The sequence below is a fragment of the Dermacentor silvarum genome, chromosome 2 (genome assembly GCF_013339745.2).
Source record: "Dermacentor silvarum isolate Dsil-2018 chromosome 2, BIME_Dsil_1.4, whole genome shotgun sequence".
Classification (NCBI taxonomy): Eukaryota; Metazoa; Arthropoda; class Arachnida; order Ixodida; family Ixodidae; genus Dermacentor; species Dermacentor silvarum.
In genome coordinates, this window is record NC_051155.1 from 27,008,035 (window position 1) to 27,033,580 (window position 25,546).

The 25,546-nt window shown below is 47.0% G+C and overlaps 1 protein-coding gene across 1 annotated transcript in view; it reads right to left on the bottom strand.

Moving 5' to 3' along the window:
* Positions 1–8,654, bottom strand: part of LOC119441373 (alkaline phosphatase-like) — a 101,744-nt gene extending 93,090 nt beyond the window's left edge. Inside the window, exon 1 of the mRNA XM_037705985.2 lies at positions 8,420–8,654. Coding sequence (XP_037561913.1) covers positions 8,420–8,525 — 106 coding nt within the window. The 5' untranslated portion in view covers positions 8,526–8,654. The remainder of the gene's footprint in view (positions 1–8,419) is intronic.
* Positions 8,655–25,546: the final 16,892 nt, after the last annotated feature.

Sequence of the window (25,546 nt, forward strand, 5' to 3'; positions counted from 1 at the left end):
GATTAGACGATGATAGCGCGCGCCTTTTCATTTCTTTATATTTTCTTTTTTTCCGCCTCAGAGCCATGTTGAAAGTCCTCTGCGCAGCCGCAGTCGCCGGCGGCGGCGGCGGAGCGCGCCCGGCCTGAAAGCTTCAACGTGGACTTTCTAGGTGCGCCACCGTCGACTTGGCTTTCGCAAGCAAAAAGTAAAAAAAAAGCAAGCACTTTAGGAGAGGAGGCGGCGGAGGAAAGAGTCGATGGCGGTACTTTTCTTATATAGGGATTTTAGCCGAGAGCAGTTCGAGCTGCTCCCGCACAAAAAGCGGAGAGCGAAGGAAGCCACGTGACGGAATCGCGTCATATGCATTTAATTTTGGTTGTGCTTCCGTCGTTTTGTTTCAGCGTGCGGGAGCAATGCCGGCCGAGAAGCGAAGTTGACGTGATAATCACAGCCGAAAGTTAAACAATCCGGTCACGGTATCGGCATTCGCGCTCGCACCTGCTCTCGGAGTGCATGAAACGTTTCAAGGGGGGGGGGGGGGGGGGGAGCAACCAGTCGCAATCTCGCTACGTTACTGCTCTCCTCCTCTCTGCTCCTTGCCTCGCCTCTTGCTCAGCCAATGTACTGCGCCATTAGAAACACTATAGGGGTCACACGACTGTGCGAAGTGCTGCTGGGCCCATTTATAATGAGCGGTAAAATTAATGCCGGCAAAATGAAGCGAGATAGAAACATCCATTTCTATTGCATACTGAAGCGTCAGTAATTTAAGCTGAAGCTCGAGACCATCTCAAACTTCCCCATTCAAATCCAATAGATACAAAACGCACAAGTACTGTCACTGCAAAACAGATGAACTGATCCTAAAAAATAAGAACCTTGTGGTGTCTAAAAAATTTATTTTCTACCCACTGCTCCAAACAGAATTTTGACATGCGGCCCCCCATTTTTTTCTAAAAAAATGTTACAATTTGGTAAATCACAAAAAAAGCTAGGCCCGCATTTACAAAACTCTCGTTTGCTACAATTATTCGTGGAAGCCAATTCCTACCATTTCTAATGCTAGACAAATTAGCCAGGGCGGCCGACCAATGGCAAATGTTAATTACGAACAAAAAGCTTTGTGGCCGAATTCATAGATTTTAGTTTGTATGTATTCGACCGGGAGCACGACTCTCGAGACCGAATACCGTAACGATTGCCTTATGATGGCTGTCCGTTGGTTCCTTAGCCTCCCCTTCAACCGGATGCGTAGCTATGCGTAGTCAACCGGATGCGTAGCTATGAACCTAAAAACTTCATATGATAGCCACTGGGTGTCCACAGGGCCTCGGACATCGCCACAATGAAGTGGTCCGCAAGTTCGTGTGGCGGCAACGTTGGAAAAGACCGATAATACGGTCACTGAGAAGTGGGGTGGCTTGTATTCAAGGCGATACCCAAGAACTTATTGCTGAGTGTACACTTAAAAGTAACAAGTCAGCCCACTTCTCAGTAACCATATCATCGTTCTGTTCCAACACTGCCGGCGCCCACTTGATTGTGACCTATTGAATGCCCTGCCGCCTGGCGTGACCACACGCCTGCAGTTAATATAAAAAAGTAGGTCAACTATAAAACGCCTGCGCATTCACTGTCAAGAGGCTACTTCATACCGTACGTAGAATACCACATTGTAAGATAGCGGAGACACTCAAATTAAAGAGCCGTCTGAGAGGTGGGAGGAGAGTGTACTGTGTCGCGAGGTTCACGAACCACGATAATATTCAGGCCGGAGCCCGATACGGCCGAAACGAAATTCGCCTTTCTGGGCAAACGGAGACACTTGCTCTATTTTCCGTTATTAACAAGGGTGTGAGAATATTCAAAACGTTCGAATAATGAATCGAGCATTGCCCTACTCGATTGGATCTTTGTATTAAACTGTAAATATTCATAAATACGAATATTTTTCGAATATTTCAAATCGCAAAGGGTGCGGGACGAAGTACAAGGTTGGAGCAAAAGTGCGATTAAATTTCGTCCCTGCAGTCATAGTAGACAAATACAGAAGTTTCGTAGTGGAGCAGGCCACATTACTCAGGAATGCTAAACAAATCGCACTCACCAGTGAGTGATGAGTACGCGAATAAACTGCTCAGTTGCTCCTAGTTCAAGCTCTTAGACTGGGAAGACTTAGGAGTGAAGATCAACGGCGAATATCTCAGGAACCTTCGGTTTGCAGATGGCATTGTCCTATTCAGCAACAATGGGGACGAATTACAACAAATGACTGAGGACCTTAATCGAGAAAGTGTAAGAATTGGGTTGAAGATGAATATGCAGAAGACAAAGAAAATGTTCAATAGCCTGGCAAGAGAACAAGAATTCAGGATCGCCAGTCAGCCTCTCGAGTCTGTAAAAGAGTACGTTTATCTAGGTCAATTACTCACAGGAGACCCTAATCACGAGAAAGAAATTTACAGAAGAATAAAATTAGGTTGGATTGCATACGGCAGGCATTGCTAAATCCCGACTGGGAGCTTACCACTGTCGTTGAAAAGAAAAGTGTACAATCATTGCATTCTACCGGTGCTAACATATGGGGCAGAAACTTGGAGGTTAACAAAGAAGCTCGAGAACAAGTTAAGGACCGCACAAAGAGCGATGGAACGAAAAATCTTAGGAGTAAGGTTAAGAAACAGGAAGAGAGTGGTGTGGATCAGATAACAAACGGGGATAGCCGATGTTCTAGTTGACATTAGGCGGAAGAAATCGAGCTGGGCAGGCCATGTAATGAGTAGGATAGATAACCGGTGGACCATTAGGGTTACAGAATGGATACCAAGAGAAGGGAAGCGAAGTTCAGGACGGCAGAAAACCAGATGGGATGATGAAGTTAGTAAATTCGCAGGCGCAAGTTGGAGTACGCTAGCGCAAGACAGGGGTAATTGGAGATCGCAGGGAGAGGCCTTCGTCCTGCAGTGGACATAAATATAGGCTGATGATGATGAAGGCGTAAAAACACTTATTGGAGTCTCGAGGAAGACAAAGCAATGATGTGAGGGAAGTTCCGAATAATTCTGCTGCCGTATAATGTTGCGGTTATTGCGAACCCAGGGCAGACACCCTGTGCTTAATAATTTCCAGTCATTGAACTCGCTTAGCATATACAGCCGAGCGCCTTTTCAACGAACGAGTCTAGAAAAAGAAATGACCTGTATAACCAAGGAATATTTCTCTCACGGTTCCATTGTGAGCTTTACGGTGCGCGACCTGTATAACGAGTGATGTCGGAGGCACCAAGCACTTTGCTATAAAGACGTTCGACTGTATACGAATTCGTTTCCACACATTATTCGGACAGTATTCTCGTGTTTACATCCTATTAGAACGATTACCGGTGCTCTAGCATGAAGCTTCTTTACTTCGGCGAGTGCACAACACTGTACGTGCTTCAGGTAACATGCTGTTCCTCTCTTATTGCGGAACATTCTTGACATTGTCGGACCAATTTTCGTTACGGCTATCTAGGTGTCTAGCTATCCACTTAAAGCAAAAAAAAATGTAGGCCGATCCAGGAGATAGTGCAGTGTAATATTTTGCTCTGATCCCGAAGGTAATGTAGTCTAAAATGTGGGCCGTTCACGTGGGTATATGCTACTGAGCACGCGCCGCTCTTCAGTTATGACGCCAACTTGGGTGTATCTGCCACTGGGTATGCGCGGACTTCCCGGCGGCGCCACCAGAAGGCGCAACGTGTCCTGAGATAAGCGCAAGAATGGAGCCCGGCTGTCGCACATGCCTCATGCAAGACGCTTTTAGGCTATTGGCATACTCGGATAGCCTTCGTGGATGAGTTCTACCCAATCCTTTTATTACTTTCATTGACACGGTGCCCTAGATAATTCAAAATAGTTTATCATTTGCAAGCTACCCGGTTACCCGGAAACCTAATTGTGAACGGTATTACATGCATAATCAAATGTATATCAGCCTGACTTCTTTTTTTACCAAACGGACTCCGCTGAAACTTCATATTTCTAGTTCCTTTAGAAATCAGAAAATATTCGATATCCGATTCGATATTCGAAGGTTTTTCTTTTCAAAAATGTTTTTATTTGATTCCATACAAAAATTTCATTGTTCGAACACTCTTATAACTAGTCCTGCATCAAATGCTTGACACAACTGTTAAGAGCCAGTCAGTGTAATGATTCTAAATGTTTCTTTTTTATGTCGCCAAAATGTATTAAACATTGTAAGCGACACGCCTACCCAGTTAATTTTGTGTGTGCTGGCAAAAAAAAGAAAAAGTGTCTTTGTGCAATACTTCCCAAAGCACAAACATACACATTACCAAAAGCGATACAATCTCCTACACTGAGCGCAGATGTCAATGGTATGTCGGCGACTATGCTGTCCGTGACAGGCACCCGCCACTGTCACCAATGACGAAGCCCTGTCTTTCAATCGTTCTGTACGGTTAACTGCTCTAGATGAACTTGATGAATTTGAATTCATGCGAACTTGCACCAACCTTCCTTTTTGCCTCCCTGCAAACAGCATCTCATACCGGCCGCACGCAGGCATTACGTCTGACGTCGAGAATGGCTATTGGTTGATGTTTCTGACGAATACGGATAAAAAGAGCTGAACTGCTGGACAAGGTACAGTGGGCCCTGGCCTTGTTTCGTTGATGCTCTTCTCAGTCCAAAAGCGGTGCGAGCTATCGTTATGACGCGATGTGTCCTTTATGTTTCGGCAGTACACTCTCAGCGTTTTGCGGCGATTCCTCACGCGGCTTATTGGAGGAGGGAACAGCGCACCCTCTGCCTATAAGTCGAGCAGCACGAAATCTCGTTCTGAAGTATTTTACTGTTGGCAAACATCGCCGAGAGCTATTGTGAACTGGCGACTTCATAGTTTTGGTATTATTTGCTGCTACCCCCCCCCCCCCCCGCCGGAAAAAAGCAAGGAAGAATATTTCGTTCTCCAATAGCGCAGACACGACTGATAACATGTCCACAAGACTAGCCTAAACCTAAAAAAACTCGGGTAGGCTGTATCACACACGCAGCCACAGTGGGGTTCGTGCTGCAGATGGTGTATGGGCATTTAGTTTACAGAACTGACATAACCAAATAAACAAGTTACATTTATTCACGAATTCCAAAGCTTACATGCTTAACTATGTTACAGCTAGTGGGGCCCTTACAGTCTAGTTTACGCTCCATAGCCGTAGTGGGCCCGTTTGTTTTATAGAGGGTGTTTGGTCGCTATAACGTAAAGAAATATCCTCCCTACTGCGCTTGCCTCCATCTCGAGCGCTTGGAGAAGTGCGGTTTCCGGCGTGGTCAAATGAGTTGGAGAACTCTCCGTTATGCTTCCCGAGTCACTTTACACCCTTTCTAGAACGTACGTGTCGAACGCAGCGGGGCCATAGTCAGTGGCGTAGCCAGGTGAGGGCACACTGGGCGCGTGCCCCACCCCCGAAATTTCTGTATTCGTATGCGGCCTTCCTACACCCCCTCCTTCTCCACCCCCCTCCACTTCCCGTCCCCGGTCAAGTGGGTGACGCTTCCCCCTCCCGAGAAGAAATTTTTGGCTAAGCCACTGACCATAGCCAGGAAGCGTGAAATTTCCGCGACAATTAGCCCACTCGTAGGCCTTATAACTCCAGATGAGCACCAGTTTGACTTCGCTGGATTACATCTGCTATGGCATCGTGAGCGCTCTCAAACGCGATTATTCCTGCTCGGATGAACAAGCGTACTGCCGAGCAATACGCCTCTCTGAACGCCGCGCGCGAGGCTAAACACAGCTCCAAATGTGTCCTGCCGACCGCAACAGTAGCGTCATCTGGGCGCGTGACACGTGCATGATAAAGTAATGAATTCTTTCCTCGCCGCTATTAAGGCGCGTGGGCAGTACGGTTGCAAATATACAAGCGATAACGCTATAACATGTTTCGTTACTTGCGGTTTTAGCAAGCAATATTTAGCAAATCTGACAGATTTTGAAGACTTTTCCCGTCAAAGGGCGATAAAATGTTTTGTCCAGCTGCGTGGGCTGCTATAGGGGCAGTTACAGAATACACTACGTAATTACATAGGTCTTGAGAGACCAAACTGCGGACCGTGTTATTAGTACCACTACATCAACCTGCTGATGTACGCTGACCAAACGTCGCGGGATCGGCGCGTCGCTTTGAAAAGAACAAGGAAGCACCGTAGGTAATTTCTCCTCATCATGCAAAATGGCATGGCTCCTTGCAATACCTACTTCGACGAATCAATATTCCTCGAAAGCTATCCTTCTTTAAGCTTCTGTATCCGTTGACTTCTTTCTGCTAGCTACTCGCGCAAGCGTCGAGCTTATGATTTCCCGTTATCCTTTTAGCACAGTGCCCGAGCATACGTGGGTAAACATGAACGGTGCTTTTGTGAGCTCCAGAACGAGTTTTAGCGAAAGAATAGCAAGGAAACAGATTTACCTGCAAGTTGTACAGAAGTGTGAGCTTTGTTTTGCAAGAACCAACACAGGCACAATAAAACAGGAACTATAGTAAACCTAAACTCTCATAAAGCAAGAAGTCAATGGCACCCGTAGTCGGTAAATGAACTCAAGCTATTTTTGCTATTCTTTTGCCTGGTGTTTGCCGAGACCGAATGCTCGCATGCACATCATTAAACTTGCCTTACTACACAGCGCCGCATTTCCTGGCTGCGCTATTTTCAGAAACTTTGTTACTTGAATAAATGTTCAAAGTAAGCATTCTTTGTTTCCATACGCTAAGCACCCTGGTAATTTGCAAAGACTTAAAAATCTTTGTGTAACGCACTGCTACATCAAAAATTACTACGAATCTTTTTCTCGATGACCATAGTTGACTCTAATCACCTGGTTATCTGGCAGGTGTTTGCGGTCCTGCATCTTGCAAGACTGCCACAGAAAGTTTCCTTTTTAAAGCTACTGTTATGTACTATACTTGTCTATCACTCTAATCTCTAGTGCACCACGGCAATTAGATTAAATATTTTTCAATGCCTTAGCGTCCAGGCATAGCCCAATAATAAAAGTAGTTTGCAGTGTAGCGTGTCACCTGTTATTTCATGCCCGATGTTGTGTCCGCGTATAGCTTCGTGCTAATTGTGAACCTGAAAACGATAGCAACTAGAATTATTGTGATGTAGCTGCAAAATTTTTTTCCTCTGTCATCGTGCCTGAACATAAAAGCAACAAATAAACTTTATTTTCTTAAACCACGCGGAGGTAGTAAGGAGCACGTTTTTGCACGACAAAAATGACCAACAAATTTATCTTCGGTGCCACCTTTTCCTCTTATCAACATGTAAACGTCACCAGCACGCCGACACATTCACGCTCCCTTTCTAACGGGCAAACTTGCTGGCAGTCGACTATCAAGCGGCCACAATGTTATCGAACTATCGTAAAGAATTTTTGATCTTACTATTATCGGTAATTGTTTTATGGGTGAAACACTTGGATGCCAGTCACGTAGAAAGAGCTCAAAAACGACGACAGAACACTTCGAGCAGGAACGAATGCTTCTCAAACCAAGTAGCCATGTTTGATATTTCAGCGTACAAATATTCCAGTTGCGATTTTTTCATTCACAAATAATATATTTCGATGCTAAGCGTTCTTTCTTGCTGTTGTGTCTCAACATACCGCCATGAAGTTTTACGATTATTAACCCCTAATTCTAGTTCCATTCTCAAAAGAAGTCAATTGGAGGCTGGAAGCTTTTGATATTAAAGGATCATATTCGAAGTGTCAGTTAATTACACTTCATGGAATTGCGGAAGGGAAACTTATTCGCTGAGAAGAAACGTACAGCCCCGTCTCGCTAGCAGAAAGTGTCGTTGCGCAAAACTTGATGACGGATCAAACGAACGTGTAAATTACATAGAAAGGAGTGGAGAACAATATCGTCTCTAAATAGAAGTACTCATATGTGGGAACGTGCTTATATTTGCTTAGCATGAACCTCTTCGGAAAGTTCTCGGCGAGCACTTTTATAATACAGCGTTCAATGTCGGCACATGGATGATACTATGCTAACGATTCTTGCTCGATTCTGCTGGCAAGTTCAAGGCAGCTCAGAATACTATTCCGGCAGCGAGAGAACGCTGGCCCGTATCGCCGGAATGTTAGAACCTGTGGTGAACTTTGGAATATCGAATCCAGCCGGATCAATAAAGATGTTGCGCGCTGTTGTAATGCATGGTAGACCACGCGGTCCTACATTCTGCTAGGACGCGATGCTTTCGCTCCGTACTGACGAGCGCGAGAAGCGCTATACGCGGCCCCAAAGCACGATTGCCGAGCTTCGAGTGGGGCCGATTATGTGTGGCACTGCGAAAGTGCGGCTTCCGCGCCAACCGGAATCGTCGAAGTGGAGGCGCGGCAGGTGCCTCGCGGCGGCACTCACCTTCGACGGCCGCATTCGGGTTGCGGAAGGAGTGGTCCGTCGTGGTGACCTCGTGCGCCGAGCAGACGACGGCGCACACCACCAACAGCAGCCCAGCACGCGACATGGCCACGATCCTGCTTGCTCGACTCGCCGCTCGAGGCTGCTTCGCGTTTGAGCTTCCGTCGGTGCGCGCGCGGCTGGGCGGGCTCCTGGAGCTGGGCGCACGCGGCTCGCGAGTGACGGGCGGCTGCGGCGCTCTCGGTTATTGCAGGCGAGGAGGCCCTCACGGAGGGGGCGCTGGCAGCGGCAGCCCTGCGACACGTGTAGCTGCCGTGGGTCTTTCCGCGATAGCGTCCGTGCTGGCAGACGGGTTGCGCGCGGCACCTCGGATGTTTGCGCTTCGCGCTATTGCGCGGGCGTCCCAGCTGAGAAACAATGAGGCGCAGCTACGCTCGTCGGGAAACGTGAGACCTGTGCCGAAGCGTCGATTGCGGGGACTGCTGCGCGCACCGAGCCAGACGCGCGGATGAAATAAGAACGCCGGATTTCCATTTTGAGCCGCTTGCATTACGCGGAATATGATCCCGAACTGTGGCGATTAGCCGGAACTGCAAAGTATTTCGTAGCGCAAGTCAAGAAAAGAAGCTTCAGCTCGAGGCAAACTTCGATTTTCCTATTCAAATACGTATAAAATGCAGAAAAGGGTCCATTTGCAGAAACTACATTGCGCGTCAGTATATTGGAAATTTTAACAAATATAGTATACAGAAATATGATCTAGCACTTTATAGAAAACTTATCGAAAATTGAAAATTAAAAAAAAATTGAAGCATGAAGTTTACAAACCCATAACTGCAAGAAAAGTATGTATCGCAGGATGTAAAGTGCATCTGTTAGTGCACATAAAGCAGAAAATTTTGATATATGAGTTTCCAACTTCCATAAAGTTGTTAAAATCTTTATGAGGATTTTGCAAAAGTCCTGTTCAAACATCAGTGGTATACTTGAGAGCTATGTATGTTGCATCAGTGACATCGGCCTTAGATGTCTTAATATATGCAGTTTACAGGATACGTACTACTGTAAGTTATTACTGATTTACAAAGTTTGGGACCTGTATACGTGAGTCATTTTTTAAAATTTCGCTACTGTGAACAATTCTATACAGAAATTGTCGGTCTAAAAAAATCTTCGTCCTACGTTCACTAGAATTTAGCATCTTTTAAATACAACAAACCTCATCAAAACTGCTGGCGTGGATGTCAAGCCACATTATTTCTCTGCTCCCATGTATTGGGATAGAAGCTCCCGAACCTAAGCTTCAACTTAAGGGCGATGTCTTTAAAGTGGTACTAGTTCTTGGAGTTTATGCTTAGCAAACGTAACTTCGCTACTGCTCGACTTCAATTTAGTATTTGAAACGTGTGCCCTAAAGTCAATAATTTAAGAGCTGTAATTACTAGCTGAAAATTTGGATTTATTCTGTGGGCGATTTCTCCCTTTTCGATAAAGGCAACTGAAAAGGCGGAACAACGCCGTTACTATAGATTGTTTTACAGCATTGTGAAAAAAATATAATAAATAAAAATGCAGTTAGTATACATCTACTACCTGCCCATACTGCCTGCGTCCCAGCAATCATGCATAAAGTTTTTTTAAAGATTTTTAAGCAAATTTATTTGTACAGATGCTACAAATTGTTAGCCGCAACCTGAAAAAAAAATGCCTACCTCGTCATCTATTTGACGGGTGCAAATAAAGTCACTTCTCTCTCTCTCTCTCCAGTAAGTTTTGTTGCTCTTATTTAATTAGCTTGTAGGGAATAATTACTCTATGTTTGGTTCTTATTTCTAACGCAAGTACTATATCAGCACTCAGTTTCAGGAAACGTTCGAACGCATCTATTTAAATTGGCGAGCTTTGTATTTGGCGTCACTCGTTTTCAGTGTTTAAAAAACGTGCCCACACAAAACAAAAAATGCCGTCTTGGCTTCCAGCTTGCACGCAGTAACAGTCCTGCTCTCTAACATACTATGAATGAGCTAATGCAGCCCGTCTAATGGATCATTTCTGTCGAAAATATGGCTTGTCCACTTCCTTCTTAGTGGCTGCTACATTCATGGGCATTTTTTCATTGAACTCTGACACAAAAGTTTGAAAGCTTTGCTGCGAACACATCATAAAAAAAGTTAACAGAAACAATTTTTACGCTTGTCGAAATCAGTGACTACTTTCTGCGATCCTGTTCCCTATCTCCTTACCATCCCATGATCTACAGGCAAATTATATGGCCCCATCAGCCAAAACACTAAGGCGAAGTCCCGCCGCCAAATTCAACACTAACCATGACGTAACCACCAAACAATATTTCAAATCAATGTTCAACCCAGCCTCGCTGCCAATGCCAATGTCAAATCCGATACCATCCCACAGGATATCATATTGTTAAGTCACACCCAACCTCACTGCCAACTCCACCGCAACCAACGGTGCACTAAAGCGATTGTAGTTTCACCGCCGTTACAGCCCCTACCACTATAGACCCGTTTTCGGGCACCGCCTTGTATGATCACGTGGTGATGCGTGCATGGCTTGCCTCAGCTGCCTCCATGTTTACAATGTATGTCCATGACGCCCCGGTGCGGCTCAGCAAAGCTCTGGAACTGGCTGAACAACACGTAGCTTTGGACACAGCTTCGGAAGGTATGTAAGCGCTTTCTGAGCTCATTGTGTCCTGTAAAAACGGCGCGAGCAGCGTATACGTCATTGTACTAAACGCGGCGTTAGAAATGTATTCCAAGCTGTCCGAACTTTCGGCTTATCAATTAAATCAGGATCACTGTCTTTCTTTTCTTTCATTATTCGCAAACACCTTGAAGCAGACGATTGTTTTTTTGCTGTTCCTAGGTGCGGTCACTATCCGAATGTTGATTTTCTGCCCAATCGCTCGCGGGTGTGATTAGTTGCGACAGATTTGTTCTCGCTGCGCACAAGACTTGCAACCTAGAAGTTCTGTACTTTATAAAAGCTTGTAGCAAAAGCGTATTATCGCTAGCTACTGGCTTACTCCGTGGACTGTCAGAAAACATTCAGCTTTGAGGATTCGGGTGCTCTCGGTGTAGTCGCCATCACGTATGCTTCGCCGCTTTGGTTCAAGTGTGCCCCCATTCACTAATGCTTGAGACGTTGGCGACAGAGTGGATGTAAACTTGCGTGTGGGTTGGGGAAGATGCTTGTAGATGAGGTGCGAGAAACTTGTGTGCCAGAAAGTAGCGCTACTCGCTTTGTCACTATGGAACGAGCGCTACTCACTCTAGCCGACGATCCGGGATTGAAGTAATCATTTATTTGGAGGTTAGCGATCCAATTCTGGCTGATGAGAGAGTTTTTTTTATACGTGGAGAAAGCCATGCATCGCGAAGGGCCGGCAACACAGGTAGTCCTTATGTAGCAGCGTTCCGTGAGCTTGGTCACGCAGATTACATTCATTTCTTAATATGCCAGTCGCTGTGTTAACCGCCAACTAGAGCTTACGTCTTCCATCTACCACTGCACATTTTGCAGAATGAATGGAGCACCGTGCGTTTGCGAACACTCAGTTGTTTTTCCGACAGCTTGTCCCACAGAAGCAGGGCAGAAGTTGTAATGGTTTCGTATTCGTGCGCTTTCGTTGAGGCAACGTGGAGCGCGAAGCTGAAAGCGCTATCTCGTTCCTTCAGAGCAAACTGCTCCTCGAAAAACATGTATAACTGTTCGTGACGAGCCAGGAGTACTTAGCGGAGCTTGTCTGCCTTCTCCTCTCTGGACATAGCAGCTTGATGTTGATCGCGGCCCCCCTCCGCCTGTGGCAAACTTCGTTCGTGTTCTTCACCGCTTGGTGTAGATGTTGAGTCATTTCTAACTCAGCATGAGTTCGTTTCTATCTATTTTCTCATCTTTGAGAATTTCACTGGTTGGCATTATTATACGAGCTTTTTAAACGAAATATCTCGCACGCCATGGTCACGTCGTGTGCACGTGTTGGCGATGACATCATGATAATTTTTTTACATGTAGATGTATTTGTAGAGCCTAGATGTTAGTGGCACATACCAAACCCGACGTGGTTGCTTAGTGCCTATGGTGCTGGGCGAAGGTCGCGAGGATCGAATCCTGGTGGTGGCGGCCACATTTCGATTGGGGCGAAATGCGAAAAGACCCGTGTACTTAGATTTAGGTGCATGTTAAAGAACCTCAGGTGGTGCAAATTATTCCGAAGTCCCCTACTACGGCGTGCCTCATTATCACATCATGATTTTGGCGAGTAAAACCCCATAATTTAGTGGCACATACCCACTCAGGGGGGAATGGCCAAGAACCGGGTATTTCAGTAAAAAATTATATAAAATAAAATAAAAGGAGAAATGTAAAATAGCTGGAAAGAATCTTGAGAAACGGTAGAGAAAAATCAATACATAAATTGTAGTGAAGGAATAACTGAAACCCATAATACATCGAATCATTTATAAACCTCATGGAAAGTGTTTGGAGTAGCTTGCAGAGCGGCGCAAGCAGAGGGTCGCGCTGCTTGCTGATTATGACCGGCGGGGCACGAACTCAAGCCGGTGGCCAGCGCTGTTCAAACCAACTCGGCTTGATTTACCATCCATTCGATGTGGCATGGAAAGAAATTTGGCGGATCCTATGCATGTGAGTGAATCGAGGATAAGCGAACCTTTCTTTTATGTGTACTGAAATGTCTTCACTGCTGCTTTTCCTTTAATTCTACGTAGAATAATGCTCCTCGCTTCGTGCACGCTCTGGTCCCATTTTTTTTATTCCTCCTTTCTCCACACTCCATCTGTTACGGACTTCTTATTCACTTGTCTGCAGCCAACGCCTTCAATTTTCCTTAGCCATTCTTTTTAATTCTCTGAAGTTCAACGTACCTGAACCCCTACGGTAGCTTATTGGCTACGGCATTGTGCTGCTGAGCTCAAGGGCACTGGTTCGGTCTTGGACATGGCGGCCGCATTCCGATAGAGGCGAAATACAGAAGCGCTCGTGTCCTTAGATTTAGGTGCACGTTAAACAACCTTAGGTTGTCAAACTGATTCCGGAGTCCCCACTACGGCGTGCCTGTAATCAGATCCTGGTTGCGGCAGGTAAAACAAAATAATTTAATTATTTTCAACTCTCCTTGCTCAATGCATGCTTCTGTCCCATTGTATTCCTTTAACTTCCTGCCTCTTCTTCGGATCGTCTTTTCGGGCTCCTGCTCATTCTGGGGGATAGGCCAGAAATGATCGTATTGTCACGTGGTAATGGCGGTGAAAAACACCGTAGCAAACTGCATGCGAATGATGAAACTAACTATTTATTGGGCGAACCTGTCCCCACAAAAGCAAGTTGCAATCAAAGCGCAAAAATAGCGGCAAGCACAGTCGGAGATCATCGAAACATATGATCCGCGGGTCCAGCGCGTTGGCTTTAATACATCATTCATCAAAGGTGCTGGTGCCAGCGTGTCTTCCAGAAAGTACTACACAATTCGCGTCGCGCATACAACAAGATTACGCAAGGTTCGGTGACAACAGACAGCAGATAGAACTATCTATAACTTGCGAGAAACTTCCGATACATGCAGGAGTGTCCTGCGCTGAGTGATAGCATTTCTTAAATGGTGAATAGTGCTCACCCGAGAAAGATAAACAAGAACACGTGTCAATATCCCCAGCGGTAAACTCCCAGTTACGTTAACTTGTGTCGCCCAAGTTTTTTTCATCAAGGCAGTCTTATTTTGCGCACCATTCACAAGGAAAGAAAGAAGGCGACCGGACAGATCGCTTCTAACAACCAACGAATGTAGAACAAGTACCACGCTAGCCTTGCCATATGCCCTTGTCGTGGTTAAGCGAGCAACATGAATGCAATTTTATATTCTTTCGCCCTTTGCCTCTGAATATACAGGCTCTCTCCGCTAAAAGTAGCCAATGTTTTAAAAACGACGGAGTGTGCTAGGAGGCTCAAACCAACTCAGTGGTGTTGAGGATCGTGTGTCCTAGTCTGCGGTATTTTTTTCGTTTTGCAAAGTCAATTAATTAGTATAGACTAGTTGCCTAATTTTTTTTAGATATTGGTTTCACCAAGAAAGTGCCAATTTGAAAGTTGTAGATCACAGTTAAAAATGGCCGACCGAAGTGTTTGCAACTAAGTACCATTGATGGAGCTTCTTGTAATTGCCTTTAAAGAAACCCCGCGAAATACAAAAACAACCACGTGATAGCGCCACTATTTCAGCGCTCCCAGACGATCGATCAAGAAACGATATTCGCTTATCTGTACAGCGGTTCCGGGACGGGCTTGGCGTTTAGTAAGACTGTCGCTAGTAACTGTCGTTTAGTAACTGTCGCTAGTAAGATATGATCGCGAAGGAAAAGAAGAACGTAGCAATTGCAGTTTTCTTCCCGATGAAACAGTTGTGCGATCAACATTTACTCAAGCCCTAGCTTCTTTTCTTCATCTTTTTTTTCTTGCCTTTGTGCGTTCGGGCTTCATTCCACAAGTGGAGCGAATGATATGTTTATGCCACGTCACGTCGAAACGCGACACACCTTCATCACCGCCGCTCGCTCTCTGCGCCCGATCGCGACAGTATGGTCCCTAGAGTACTGGCAAGTCTGCCGTCCGCCGACGGGAGCGAGAACTGTTTCCGAATGACGGTGGTGGTGCCGCTGCGAGCATGAGGACTCCTCGCAGCGCCACCGAAGATGGAAACAAACTGGAAGGGTACGCGGCATTAAATTACCCTATTACAAAAACCAGCGTCTTGCAGTGCTTTCCAGTGTGAAACCAGCTCCTTTTTTGACGCTGGGTGGCACTGGGGACGCTGGCGTACGCTGGGAGTCACTGGGAGTCACTGCGACACTGGTGAGATCGCTGGAGAAGTGCTGGGTCACACTGGACGAGACGCTGGTTTCACTGCTGTGACGCTGGGGCGCACTGGTGTGCGCTTTTTTTTTTTCAACGACAGTGGTAAGCTCCCGGTCAGGATTTCGCAATGCTTGCCGTTTGCACTCAACCCAATTTTATTCTTCTGTAAATTTATTTCTCATGATCAGGGTCCCCTGTGAATAATTGACCTAGATAAACGTATTCCTTTACAGACTCTAGATGCTGACTGGCGATCCTGAATTCTTGTTCCCTTGCCAGGCTATTGAACTTTATCTTTGTCTTCTGCATATTCATCTTCAACCCAATTCTTACACTTTCTGGATTAAGGTCCTCAATCATTTGTTGTAATTCGTCTCCATTGTTGCTGAATAGGACAATGTCATCTGCAAACCGAAGGTTGCTGAGATATTCACCGTTGATCCTCGCTCCTAAGCCTTCCCAGTCTAAGAGCTTGAATACTTCTTCTAAGCATGCAGTGAATAGCATTGGAGAGATTGTGTCTCCTTGCCTGACCCCTTTCTTGATAGGTAACTTTCTACTTTTCTTTTGGAGAATCAAGGTAGCTGTGGAACCCTTGTAGATATTTGCTAAGATATTCACGTATGCCTCCTGTGCTCCTTGATTGCGCAATGCCTCTATGACTGCTGGTATCTCTACTGAATCAAATGTCTTTTTATAATCTAATAAAGCCATATAGAGAGGTTGATTGTACTGCGCAGATTTCTCGATTACCTGATTGATGACATGGATATCATCCATCGTAGAATATCCCTTCCTGAAGCCGGCCTGTTCTCTTGGTTGGCTGAAGTCAAGTGTTGCCCTGATTCTATTGGAAACTATCTTCGTGAATATTTTATCTAATACTGAAAGCAAGCTAATGGGTCTGTAGTTCTTCAATTCTTTAACGTCTCCCTTCTTATGGATAAGTATAATGTTGGCATTCTTCCAGCTCTCTGGTACACTTGAAGTTTTGAGGCATTGCGTATGAAGGGCCGCAAGCTTTTGAAGCATGAAATCTCCTCCGTCTTTGATTAAATCTACTGTTATTCCATCTTCTCCAGCAGCTTTTCCCCTGGACATGTCTTTCACGGCTTTTCTAACTTCATCACTAGTTATAGAAGGAGCCTCTGTATCCGGTTCATCTCTATTTCGAATGAAAGTAGTTTGGATGTTTTGGGCACTGTACAGGTCAGTATAGAATTCTTCCGCTGCTTTTACTATGTCATAGAAATTGCTGATGATATTGCCATGGTTATCTTTAAGTGCATACATCTTGCCTTGTCCTATGCCAAGCGTTCTTCTTACTGATTTAATGCTGCGTCCATATTTTACGGCTTCCTAAATCTTCCCCACGTTATAATTTCGAACATCCCTTATTTTCTTCTTGTTGATCAGTCTTGACAGTTCAGCGAATTCTATCTGACCTCTTGAGTTGGACGTTTTCATGTTTTGTCGTTTCTTTATTAGGTCCTTTGTTTCTTGGGAGAGCTTACCTACTGGTTGCCTTGGTGCCTTACCTCCCACTTCAATTGCTGCTTCTGAGATCATCCTACTTAAGGTTTCATTCATTACCTCTATGGTGTCTTTATCTTCCTGTTCTAAAGCTGCATATTTGTTTGCGAGCACCAGCCTGAATTGGTCCCTTACTGCCTCTCTAAGTTTGCCTGTTTCCTCTTGACTAATTTTACTCTTTCTCTCTTCAAATTTAGAGAAATCCTAGACCTAACAAACCTATGGTCACTACACTTTACCTTACCTAACACTTCTACATTCTGCACTATGCTTGGATCGGCAGAGAGTATGAGACCTATTTCATTCCTTGTTTCTGCATTAGGGCTTTTCGAGGCCCACTTCCTGTTGCTGCGCTTCCTGTAGAAGGTATTCATTATTCGGAGCCTATTCCTTTCCGCGAATTCCACCAACATCTCTCCTCTTGCATTCCTAGAACCGATGCCGTCGTTTCCAATTGCTTGCTCGCCAACCTGCTTTTTGCCCACTTTTGCATTGAAGTCGCCCATGACTACAGTATACTGAGTTTGCACCTTTCTCATTGCTAATTCCACATCTTCATAAAACTGTTCTATCGCTTCATCATCGTGACTGGAAGTTGGGGCATAGGCTTGTACTACCTTCATTTTGTACCTCCTATTCAGCTTTATTACGACGACTGCTACCCTCTCACTAATGCCGTAAAATTCATCAATGTTGCCCGCTATGTTGTTATGGACTAGAAATCCTACCCCGGATTCTCTCTTATCTGGAAGACCTCTGTAGCAGAGGACGTGGCCGTTAGTCAGCACTGTGTAAGCCTCACCAGTTCTTTTAACCTCAGTAAGGCCAATAATGTCCCAGGCAATGCCTGATAATTCCTCAAATAGTCCTGCTAAGCTAGCCTCACTCGAGAGGGTGCGCGTGTTGAACGTTGCCAGGTTCAGTTTCAATTAGCGGCCTGTCTGTGGTGGCGTGGAGTAGAGGTAGAACACCCGACATCAAATCTGAAGGTCGCAAGTTCGAATCCTGCTCCTTTCCACTACATTTTCAGGCATGGAGTGGTGCCTGACACCGGCAAAGAAAAAAAAATTCATATTGCCGAGAGCTAGGGGGGCTATACTAGTTCAGGTGCAACCAAACTAGGCAGGCCCACTAAGCTTCATCAAAGTCACTCCCTCACCAGAACAGGAATTGGCCTCCCTGGTGCAGTATTCGGCCACTACCTCCCTGATGACTCCGACAATTAACCCATGGCCCTCAGTCCCCAGTGGCTGCGGAGCACCTGACCAAGGCGGCGGTCAGACCTGCGACGTGGCAGAGGGTCAGCAAGCAGCGCGACCCTCTGCTTGCGCCGCTCTATGAGCTACTCCAAACACTTTCCACGCGGTTTATAAATGATTCGATGTATTATGGCTTTCAGTCATTCCGTCACTACAATTTATGTATTGATTTTTCTCTACCGTTCCTCAAAATTCTATCCAGTTATTTTACATTTCTCCTTTTATTTTATTTTTATAATTTTACGTTGAACTACCCGGTTCTTGGACATTCCCCTTGAGTGGGTATGTGCCACTAAATAATGGGGTTTTACTTGCCAAAATCACGATATGATAATGAGGCACGCCGTAGTAGGGGACTTTGGATTAATTTGGACCACCTGAGGTTCTTTAACGTGCACCTAAATCTAAGTACACGGGTGTTTTCGCATTTCGCCCCAATCGAAATGTGGCCGCCTTGGCCAGGATTTGATCCCCGCGACCTCGTGCTTTGCAGCCCAGCACCATAGCCACTAAGCAACCACGGCGGGTTTGGTATGTGCCACTAACATCTACGCTCTACAAATACATCTACATGTAAAAAAAACCTATCACGATGTCATCGCCAACACGTGCATACGACGTGACGATGGCGTGCGAGATATTTCGTTTTAAAAGCTCGTATAATAATGCCAACCAGTGAAATTCTCAAAGATTAGAAAATAGAAAGGAACTCATGCTGAGTTAAAAATGACTCAACATCTACACCAAGCGGTGAAGAACACGAAAGACGTTTGCAACAGGCGGAGGGGGCCCGCGATCACCATCAAGCTGCTATGTCCAGAGAGAGAAGGCAGAAAAGCTCCGCTAAGTACTCCTGGCTCGTCACGAACAGTTATACATGTTTTTCGAGGCGCAGTTTGCTCTGAAGGAACGAGATAGCGCTTTCAGCTTCGCGCTCCACGTTGCATCAACGAAAGCGCACGAATACGAAACCATTACAACTTCTGCCCTGCTTCTGGGGGACAAGCTGTCGGAAAAACAACTGGGTGTTCGCAAACACACGGTGCTCCATTCATGCTGCAAAATGTGCAGTGGTAGATGGAAGACGTAAGCTCTAGTTGGCGGTTAACACAGCGACTGGCATATTAAGAAATGAAAGTAATCTGCGTGACCAAGCTCACGGAACGCTCCTACATAAGGACTACCTGTGTTGCCGGCCCTTCGCGATGCATGGCTTTCTCCACGTATATATATAAAAAAACTCCCTCATCAGCCAGAGTTGCATCGCTAACCTCCAAATAAATGATTACTTCAATACTGGATCGTCGGCTAGAGTGAGTAGCGCTTTTTCCATAGTGACAAAGAGAGTAGCGCTACTTTCTGGCGCACAAGGTCAGCGTCTTTCTAATGACGTGAAGCGACGAGATCAGCGCATGCGCACAAATGTCACTGGAAGCGCAAGTTTGATCAGCTAGGCTCTTCCCACAGGCATAACACCGCCCCTGTCACGATTAACTCAGTGGAAGCTTCTCTGCTTATCGGAGGCAGCAAGTGCGCGTGAACCCGGACGCGTCCTTTTTATAACATCTGCCGCTGCAGTCCACATGCACGGTTAGATAGAGAACAAAGCGCTCAAAAAGGACAAATGGTTGATGCAGCACGTTTGAAACTAGGTCGAAAAGTTCCTAATCCCCTCTTGCGATACTCCTGCTTGCTCCTATTATACAGTTGCATTGCAGCGTTGCACGTTTTGTTCCTTATTTTTCTGTACATGCGCAATAGAGCAGCACATGCACCAAAAAAGAAAGGAGGGAGAGGGGAAACGCTTTACCTTACATTCGGCCCCGCAACGCTTGGAATGGCGAAGCTGGACGATCGTAGCCCAGCATTTTCCGGATGTGCGCACGAACTTTTCATCTTATTACTCCTGATGATGATAATTTCTTTTCGCGCGTCTCGGACTTACGGCCGTCACGGCGCGTTGCATTGCGCAGCTTGCAACACCGACACCGCGTTCCACCGCGTTGCAACACTGAGGTCACGTTCACACCGAAGGCGGAGCGGGCAGGCTGACAGGTGGATCCGGCCACGCGGCCACAGACTTTCCGCATTTTCCGCTTTGCGGAAAATTCAAGGTAAATACTCCTGGTAGCGAAGCTTCCATAGAAGCCCATACGTTCAAAACATGGCGGCTTATCAGCGGTTCATGGGGCTGATCGAGCGCCATCTGTGTGAGGGGGGAACACTTCCGGCGGAAGAAAAAATAATTTGACGTCATATCCGTTAAAAACACAAGTGACGTCATTTTATTCTCATAGGCACGAAATTTGTTTTCGGAGGCCTGCCATTAGAGTGTATATTCAAGTGCCCCGTCATTCGACTTGATGGGCGTTCCGAGCTTTCAGCGCGGAAAGTGATGCAGGAAAAGATCAGCCGTACGGGTGTCGAAATCGCATCGCTGCACAGAACATACTTTTTTTGGAGGCCGACGAACGCTTTGGGCGTAGATTGCGTAGAGTGCTCGTCCTTTCGTAGGACGCCAGGCCCATCGGCCAGCGCTGTCGCACGAAAACAACTAAAGTAAACAAGTATCGGACGGTGGCAACTCACTACTTTTGACTTCACAGGTTAAGAAACAATAAAACTACCCGCGTCACCTGATTCAGACAAACGTCGACATGCAAAACAAACAATATGGGAGGGGGGCGTATTGTAACACGTGCCCTTTATGAGCGCGCCTTTCCACGCATTCAAAGAGCTGCATTGCAATGCAAGTGATAGCGGCGTCAACACCAAGGAGGTTATAAAAAAAACTTCTTTTTTAATAACCTCCTTCGTCAACACCCGCCGCTATCGATGGGCGCTCTCACGGTGGGTGCTGAAAAAGGTATTTATTCATAATCATCAAGTAAAATAGAGTTGTACGTATCTTCTTTTCTTCCCATGCGTAGATAAAATGGATTAGGAATTTTATTTTCGTTGAATGAATCTAACTGCGTCTCGCTTTAATTAAAAAAATACTTTTTTTTCTTTCCAATTGTTTATTCCCTCCAAACATAGTCGCGCTTCAATCGCTGCTCCCATAACCACCCTTGCTGATGTCGGTGACAATTGGTTCTGAACCGCTTTTCGCCCGAAGCTTCGCGACCTATGTGGAACGACCTTGGAAAACACGCGACCGCTTGGCCGGATCGCGCCCGGACCAATTTTTTTCCGCGCGGAAAAATTGGCCGCTTTGGCCACAGCCAATCAGAACCCGAAACGGTGGAAGCGCTGGGGAACAAATGTAAACAGCCGGCCGAGAGAATGCAAATGGCGTCCACCATGTCTGAACCTGCTGTGTTCTCTGCGGAACTGCTACTGGACACAATCAAGCAGTACACGGTCCTGTACGATAAATGTAACCTAAGGGGCAAGGAAACAGACTATAAGAAAAGAATATGGAAGAAGATTGCGCAGGATTTGGGCGTGACTGGTAAGTGCGTGGTGGCGGCACATCCGTGAAAGTGCGGGATGCTGCGCCTCCCCGGCGGCGCGGGCAGCCTAACAACCCGGCCGGTCTCAGCAGTCGCGCACACTCGCGGCCTCGCCGCTTTGAAAATCTGCTTGGCCGCTCCGCTTTCGGTGTGAACGTATATAGCTTGACACCACGTTCCACTCCGTTGCAATGGCGACAACGCGTTCTAGCAGACACGCTCCGTGAATGCGTCTCTCTCACTCTCGCTCTCATTTCCTTTATCTCTCTCTCGAGCCTAGCGCACAAAACCGCTTCTTCATCTCGCAGAGCAAAGACGCCGACAACGGGGGGGCTCTGGGGCTCGAGCCCCCCCCCCCCCCCCCCCCATTTCTCGCCAAAGTGTCATCACCAGAGTTCTGTTGCCCACATCATTTGCGGTTTCTTTAGAGTTGCCTCAACAATTCACTAAAAATTTTATTGTGGCTGTAAGCTTACTGCACCAGCGCGGACGTGCACGGCTTTACATTCACACTTTCGCTTTATTTCTGCAAATCCTGACCATAGGACGACAAGCGCATTAGAAGCGCCAGCGGCGGCTACCTCACAAACATTTTTATTGCGATAGCAATTATATGGACAATATATTTCTGCCATCGCCGTCGTCGTCGCCATCGCCGTGGCCGTGAGGTTCCGTATGACGTCAATGGAGATGAAATCGTCGCCGCGCGCCGCCGAACGCTGTATGTGCGAGTGAAAGGGCGCGAGGGACGCGCTCTTTCACGGGTAGTGAACCGACGGCGGAGAACAAACGCGCGTTCGGCGCCGTGCTTCCTTAAGGGCTGCAGAAGTAGGCGTCTCTTTCGTCCTTTACAATCACCATATGTGTAGAGCAAACGCGCCTTCTTCCGACGCGCGAAAGGCGGTGGGGGGGGGGGGGGGGGGGGGGAGGGAAGGGAGGTGACGTTTAGCTGCGGCACCAAGTGCCTATTTATATCAGAGGCTCCGGCAACAATCACCAACGCCGCACGCATTTTGTGCGAACGCGGGCGAAACGTAACGGCGTCGACAACAGTTCTGCGTGTTGCCGGTGCTGCTGCATGTCGAAGTTTATACAGCTGATAAAGCTACTATCATTACTCCGTATAGCTCTCTACAAATTTGCTATCGCAATTGATGCTACGCCTTTCAGGTGAAACTGCGACCACTTTTTTCTCACTTCAACGTTTTTTTTTAATTTCGACTGTGAACACAATACACACACATACAATATATTTAAATTGCAACGTGATTTATTCACGTGTAAACGTCGATGAATTCGAGAAACGTCAGGCGAACGTCAAGAAGCGGCGAGGCGACCAGCAGTCAAAATCCGGGCAAGCGCAAGCTCGGGGCGCGTGGTTAGCACTAACACTGTGGCTTGCTTGCTGACTGCTTCGTCGTCGTCTTGTCTGTCTTCTTCATTACATTGGCCCCCGGGAAGTAGCGTAGCCATCCTGGCGACCTAAGGCGTTGACAGTATAGAGGGGTCATAATAGGGCTTGAGGCGACTCACGTGAACGATTTCTCGACCACGACGACGTAAGTCTGGAGACGGTGTCAAAGGCTCAACGTCATAATTGACTGGAGATGTCCGAGCGAGGATGCGGTAGGGCCCATGATATCGGGCCAATAATTTAGACGAAAGGCCAGGCGTACTCGGAGGAATCCAAAGCCAAACTAGGGCACCGGTCGCGAAAGTAGTGAGAGATCGGTCGGTGTCGTGCCTGAGCTTCTGGTGACCTTGGTCTCCGGTTGTCAAGGAACGGGCCAATTGTCGACAATCTTCGGCGTACTTGGCGACATCAGAAATTGCAGTGTACTCAGAATAATTAATTAATTTAATTATGGGGTTTTACGTGCCAAAACCAGTTCTGATTATGAGGCACGCCGTAGTGGGGGACTCCGGAAATTTAGACCACCTGGGGTTCTTTAACGTGCACCTAAATCTAAGTACAAGAGTGTACTCAGATGAGTCAGGTGTGTAGGGAAGCATAGTGTCCAGCGTGCATGATGGCTCACGTCCGTACAAGAGGAAGAACGGCGAGAATCCTGTAGTCGCGTGCGTAGCAGTGTTGTACGCATATGTGATGAATGGAAGGACGGTGTCCCAATTTGTCTGGTCTGATGCCGTGTACATCGTCAGCATATCCCCCAGAGTGCGATTAAATCGCTCAGTGAGGCCATTAGTTTGCGGATGAAATGCACTTGTCATGCGATGAACGATGTTACACTGAGGGAGCAAGGCTTCAATAGCATCAGACAGGAAAACACGTCCCCTGTCGCTTAAAAGCTCACGGGGAGCACCGTGGCGCCGTACGAAGTTTCGTAAGATGAAAAACGCAACGTCTCTTGCTGTGGCTGTAGGCAAAGCTGCAGTCTCGGCGTAACGCGTGAGGTGGTCCACGCCGACAATTATCCACCTATTCCCAGAGGTGGTCGAGGGAAGCGGGCCGTTTAAGTCGATACCGACGCGGTCGAATGGACGGGCAGGGCAAGGGAGAGGCTGAAGTGTACCGGCTGGGCGTTGAGGTGGAGTCTTGCGCCGCTGACAGGCCGTGCAAGCACGTATGTACTTGCACACAAATGCATACATTCCGCGCCAGTAGAATCGCTGCCGCAGGCGATTGTGGGTCAGTGTGGAAAGCAGCGCATATGTCTGTGCGCATGTGGCGAGGTACCACTAGAAGCCACCTCCGGCCATCAGACGCGTAATTCCGGCGATAAAGGAGATCGTCGCGAATAGTGAAATGGGCGGCTTGGCGACGCAGAGTTCTTGGGGCGGGATAAGTGGATGGGTCAGTGAGAAAGTCAAGGAGTTGACAAATCCACGCATCCTTGCGTTGCTCCGACGACATGTCTGCGAAGTCAATAGGCGACAAGGGAGCCGAAGAGGCTGACGGAGAAGCCATGTCAGACGCCAGCGGCGAGCGGGACAATGCATCAGCGTCCGAGTGTTTGCGGCCGGATCGGTACACAACACGGATGTCGTAATCTTGCAGGCGAAGCGCCCAACGACCGAGGCGTCCCGAGGGATCTTTCAGCGACGAGAGCCAGCATAGAGCATGATGGTCCGTGACGACGTCGAAAGGGCGGCCATAAAGGTACGGACGAAACTTAGCTAAAGCCCAAATTATAGCGAGGCACTCTTTCTCGGTGACAGAATAGTTACACTCGGCTTTCTTGAGCGTTCGACTCGCGTAGGCAACGACGTATTCTTGGTATCCTGGTGTATTTTGAGCCAATACCGCACCAAGGCCAACACCACTGGCGTCAGTATGGATCTCCGTAGGCGCATTAGGGTCAAAGTGACGGAGTATTGATGGCGACGTTAGTAAGCGCCGTAGCGTTCGAAAAGATTCGTCGCATTCTGTTGACCAAGCAGACAGGCCGTTAGAGGCGGTCAGAAGGTTGGTAAGAGGCGCGATGATGGTAGCAAAGTCGCGCACAAATCGACGAAAATACGAGCACAGCCCAATGAAACTTCTAAGTGTTTTCAAGGAATTGGGCTTGGGATATTCGGCTACGGCACGGAGCTTCGCGGGGTCCGGAAGAACTCCCTCCTTGCAGACGACGTGGCCTAGTATCGTCAACTGGCGTGCAGCAAAGTGGCACTTCTTTATGTTAAGTTGAAGGCCAGCAGAGGTGAGGCACGTGAGAATCGCACGAAGACGAACAAGGTGAGTTGGAAAATTGCGAGAAAAAACGACGATGTCGTCAAGGTAGCAGAGGCAGGTATTCCACTTGTAGCCACGAAGGATGTTATCCATCATCCGTTCGAAAGTAGCTGGGGCGTTGCACAATCCGAACGGCATCACGTTAAACTCATACAGTCCGTCAGTAGTGACAAAAGCCGTCTTAGGTCGGTCAGGGTCGGCCATTGGAACTTGCCAGTAACCCGAGCGCAAATCCAGTGACGAGAAATATTCTGCCCCTTGCAAACAATCGAGAGCATCATCGATGCGGGGC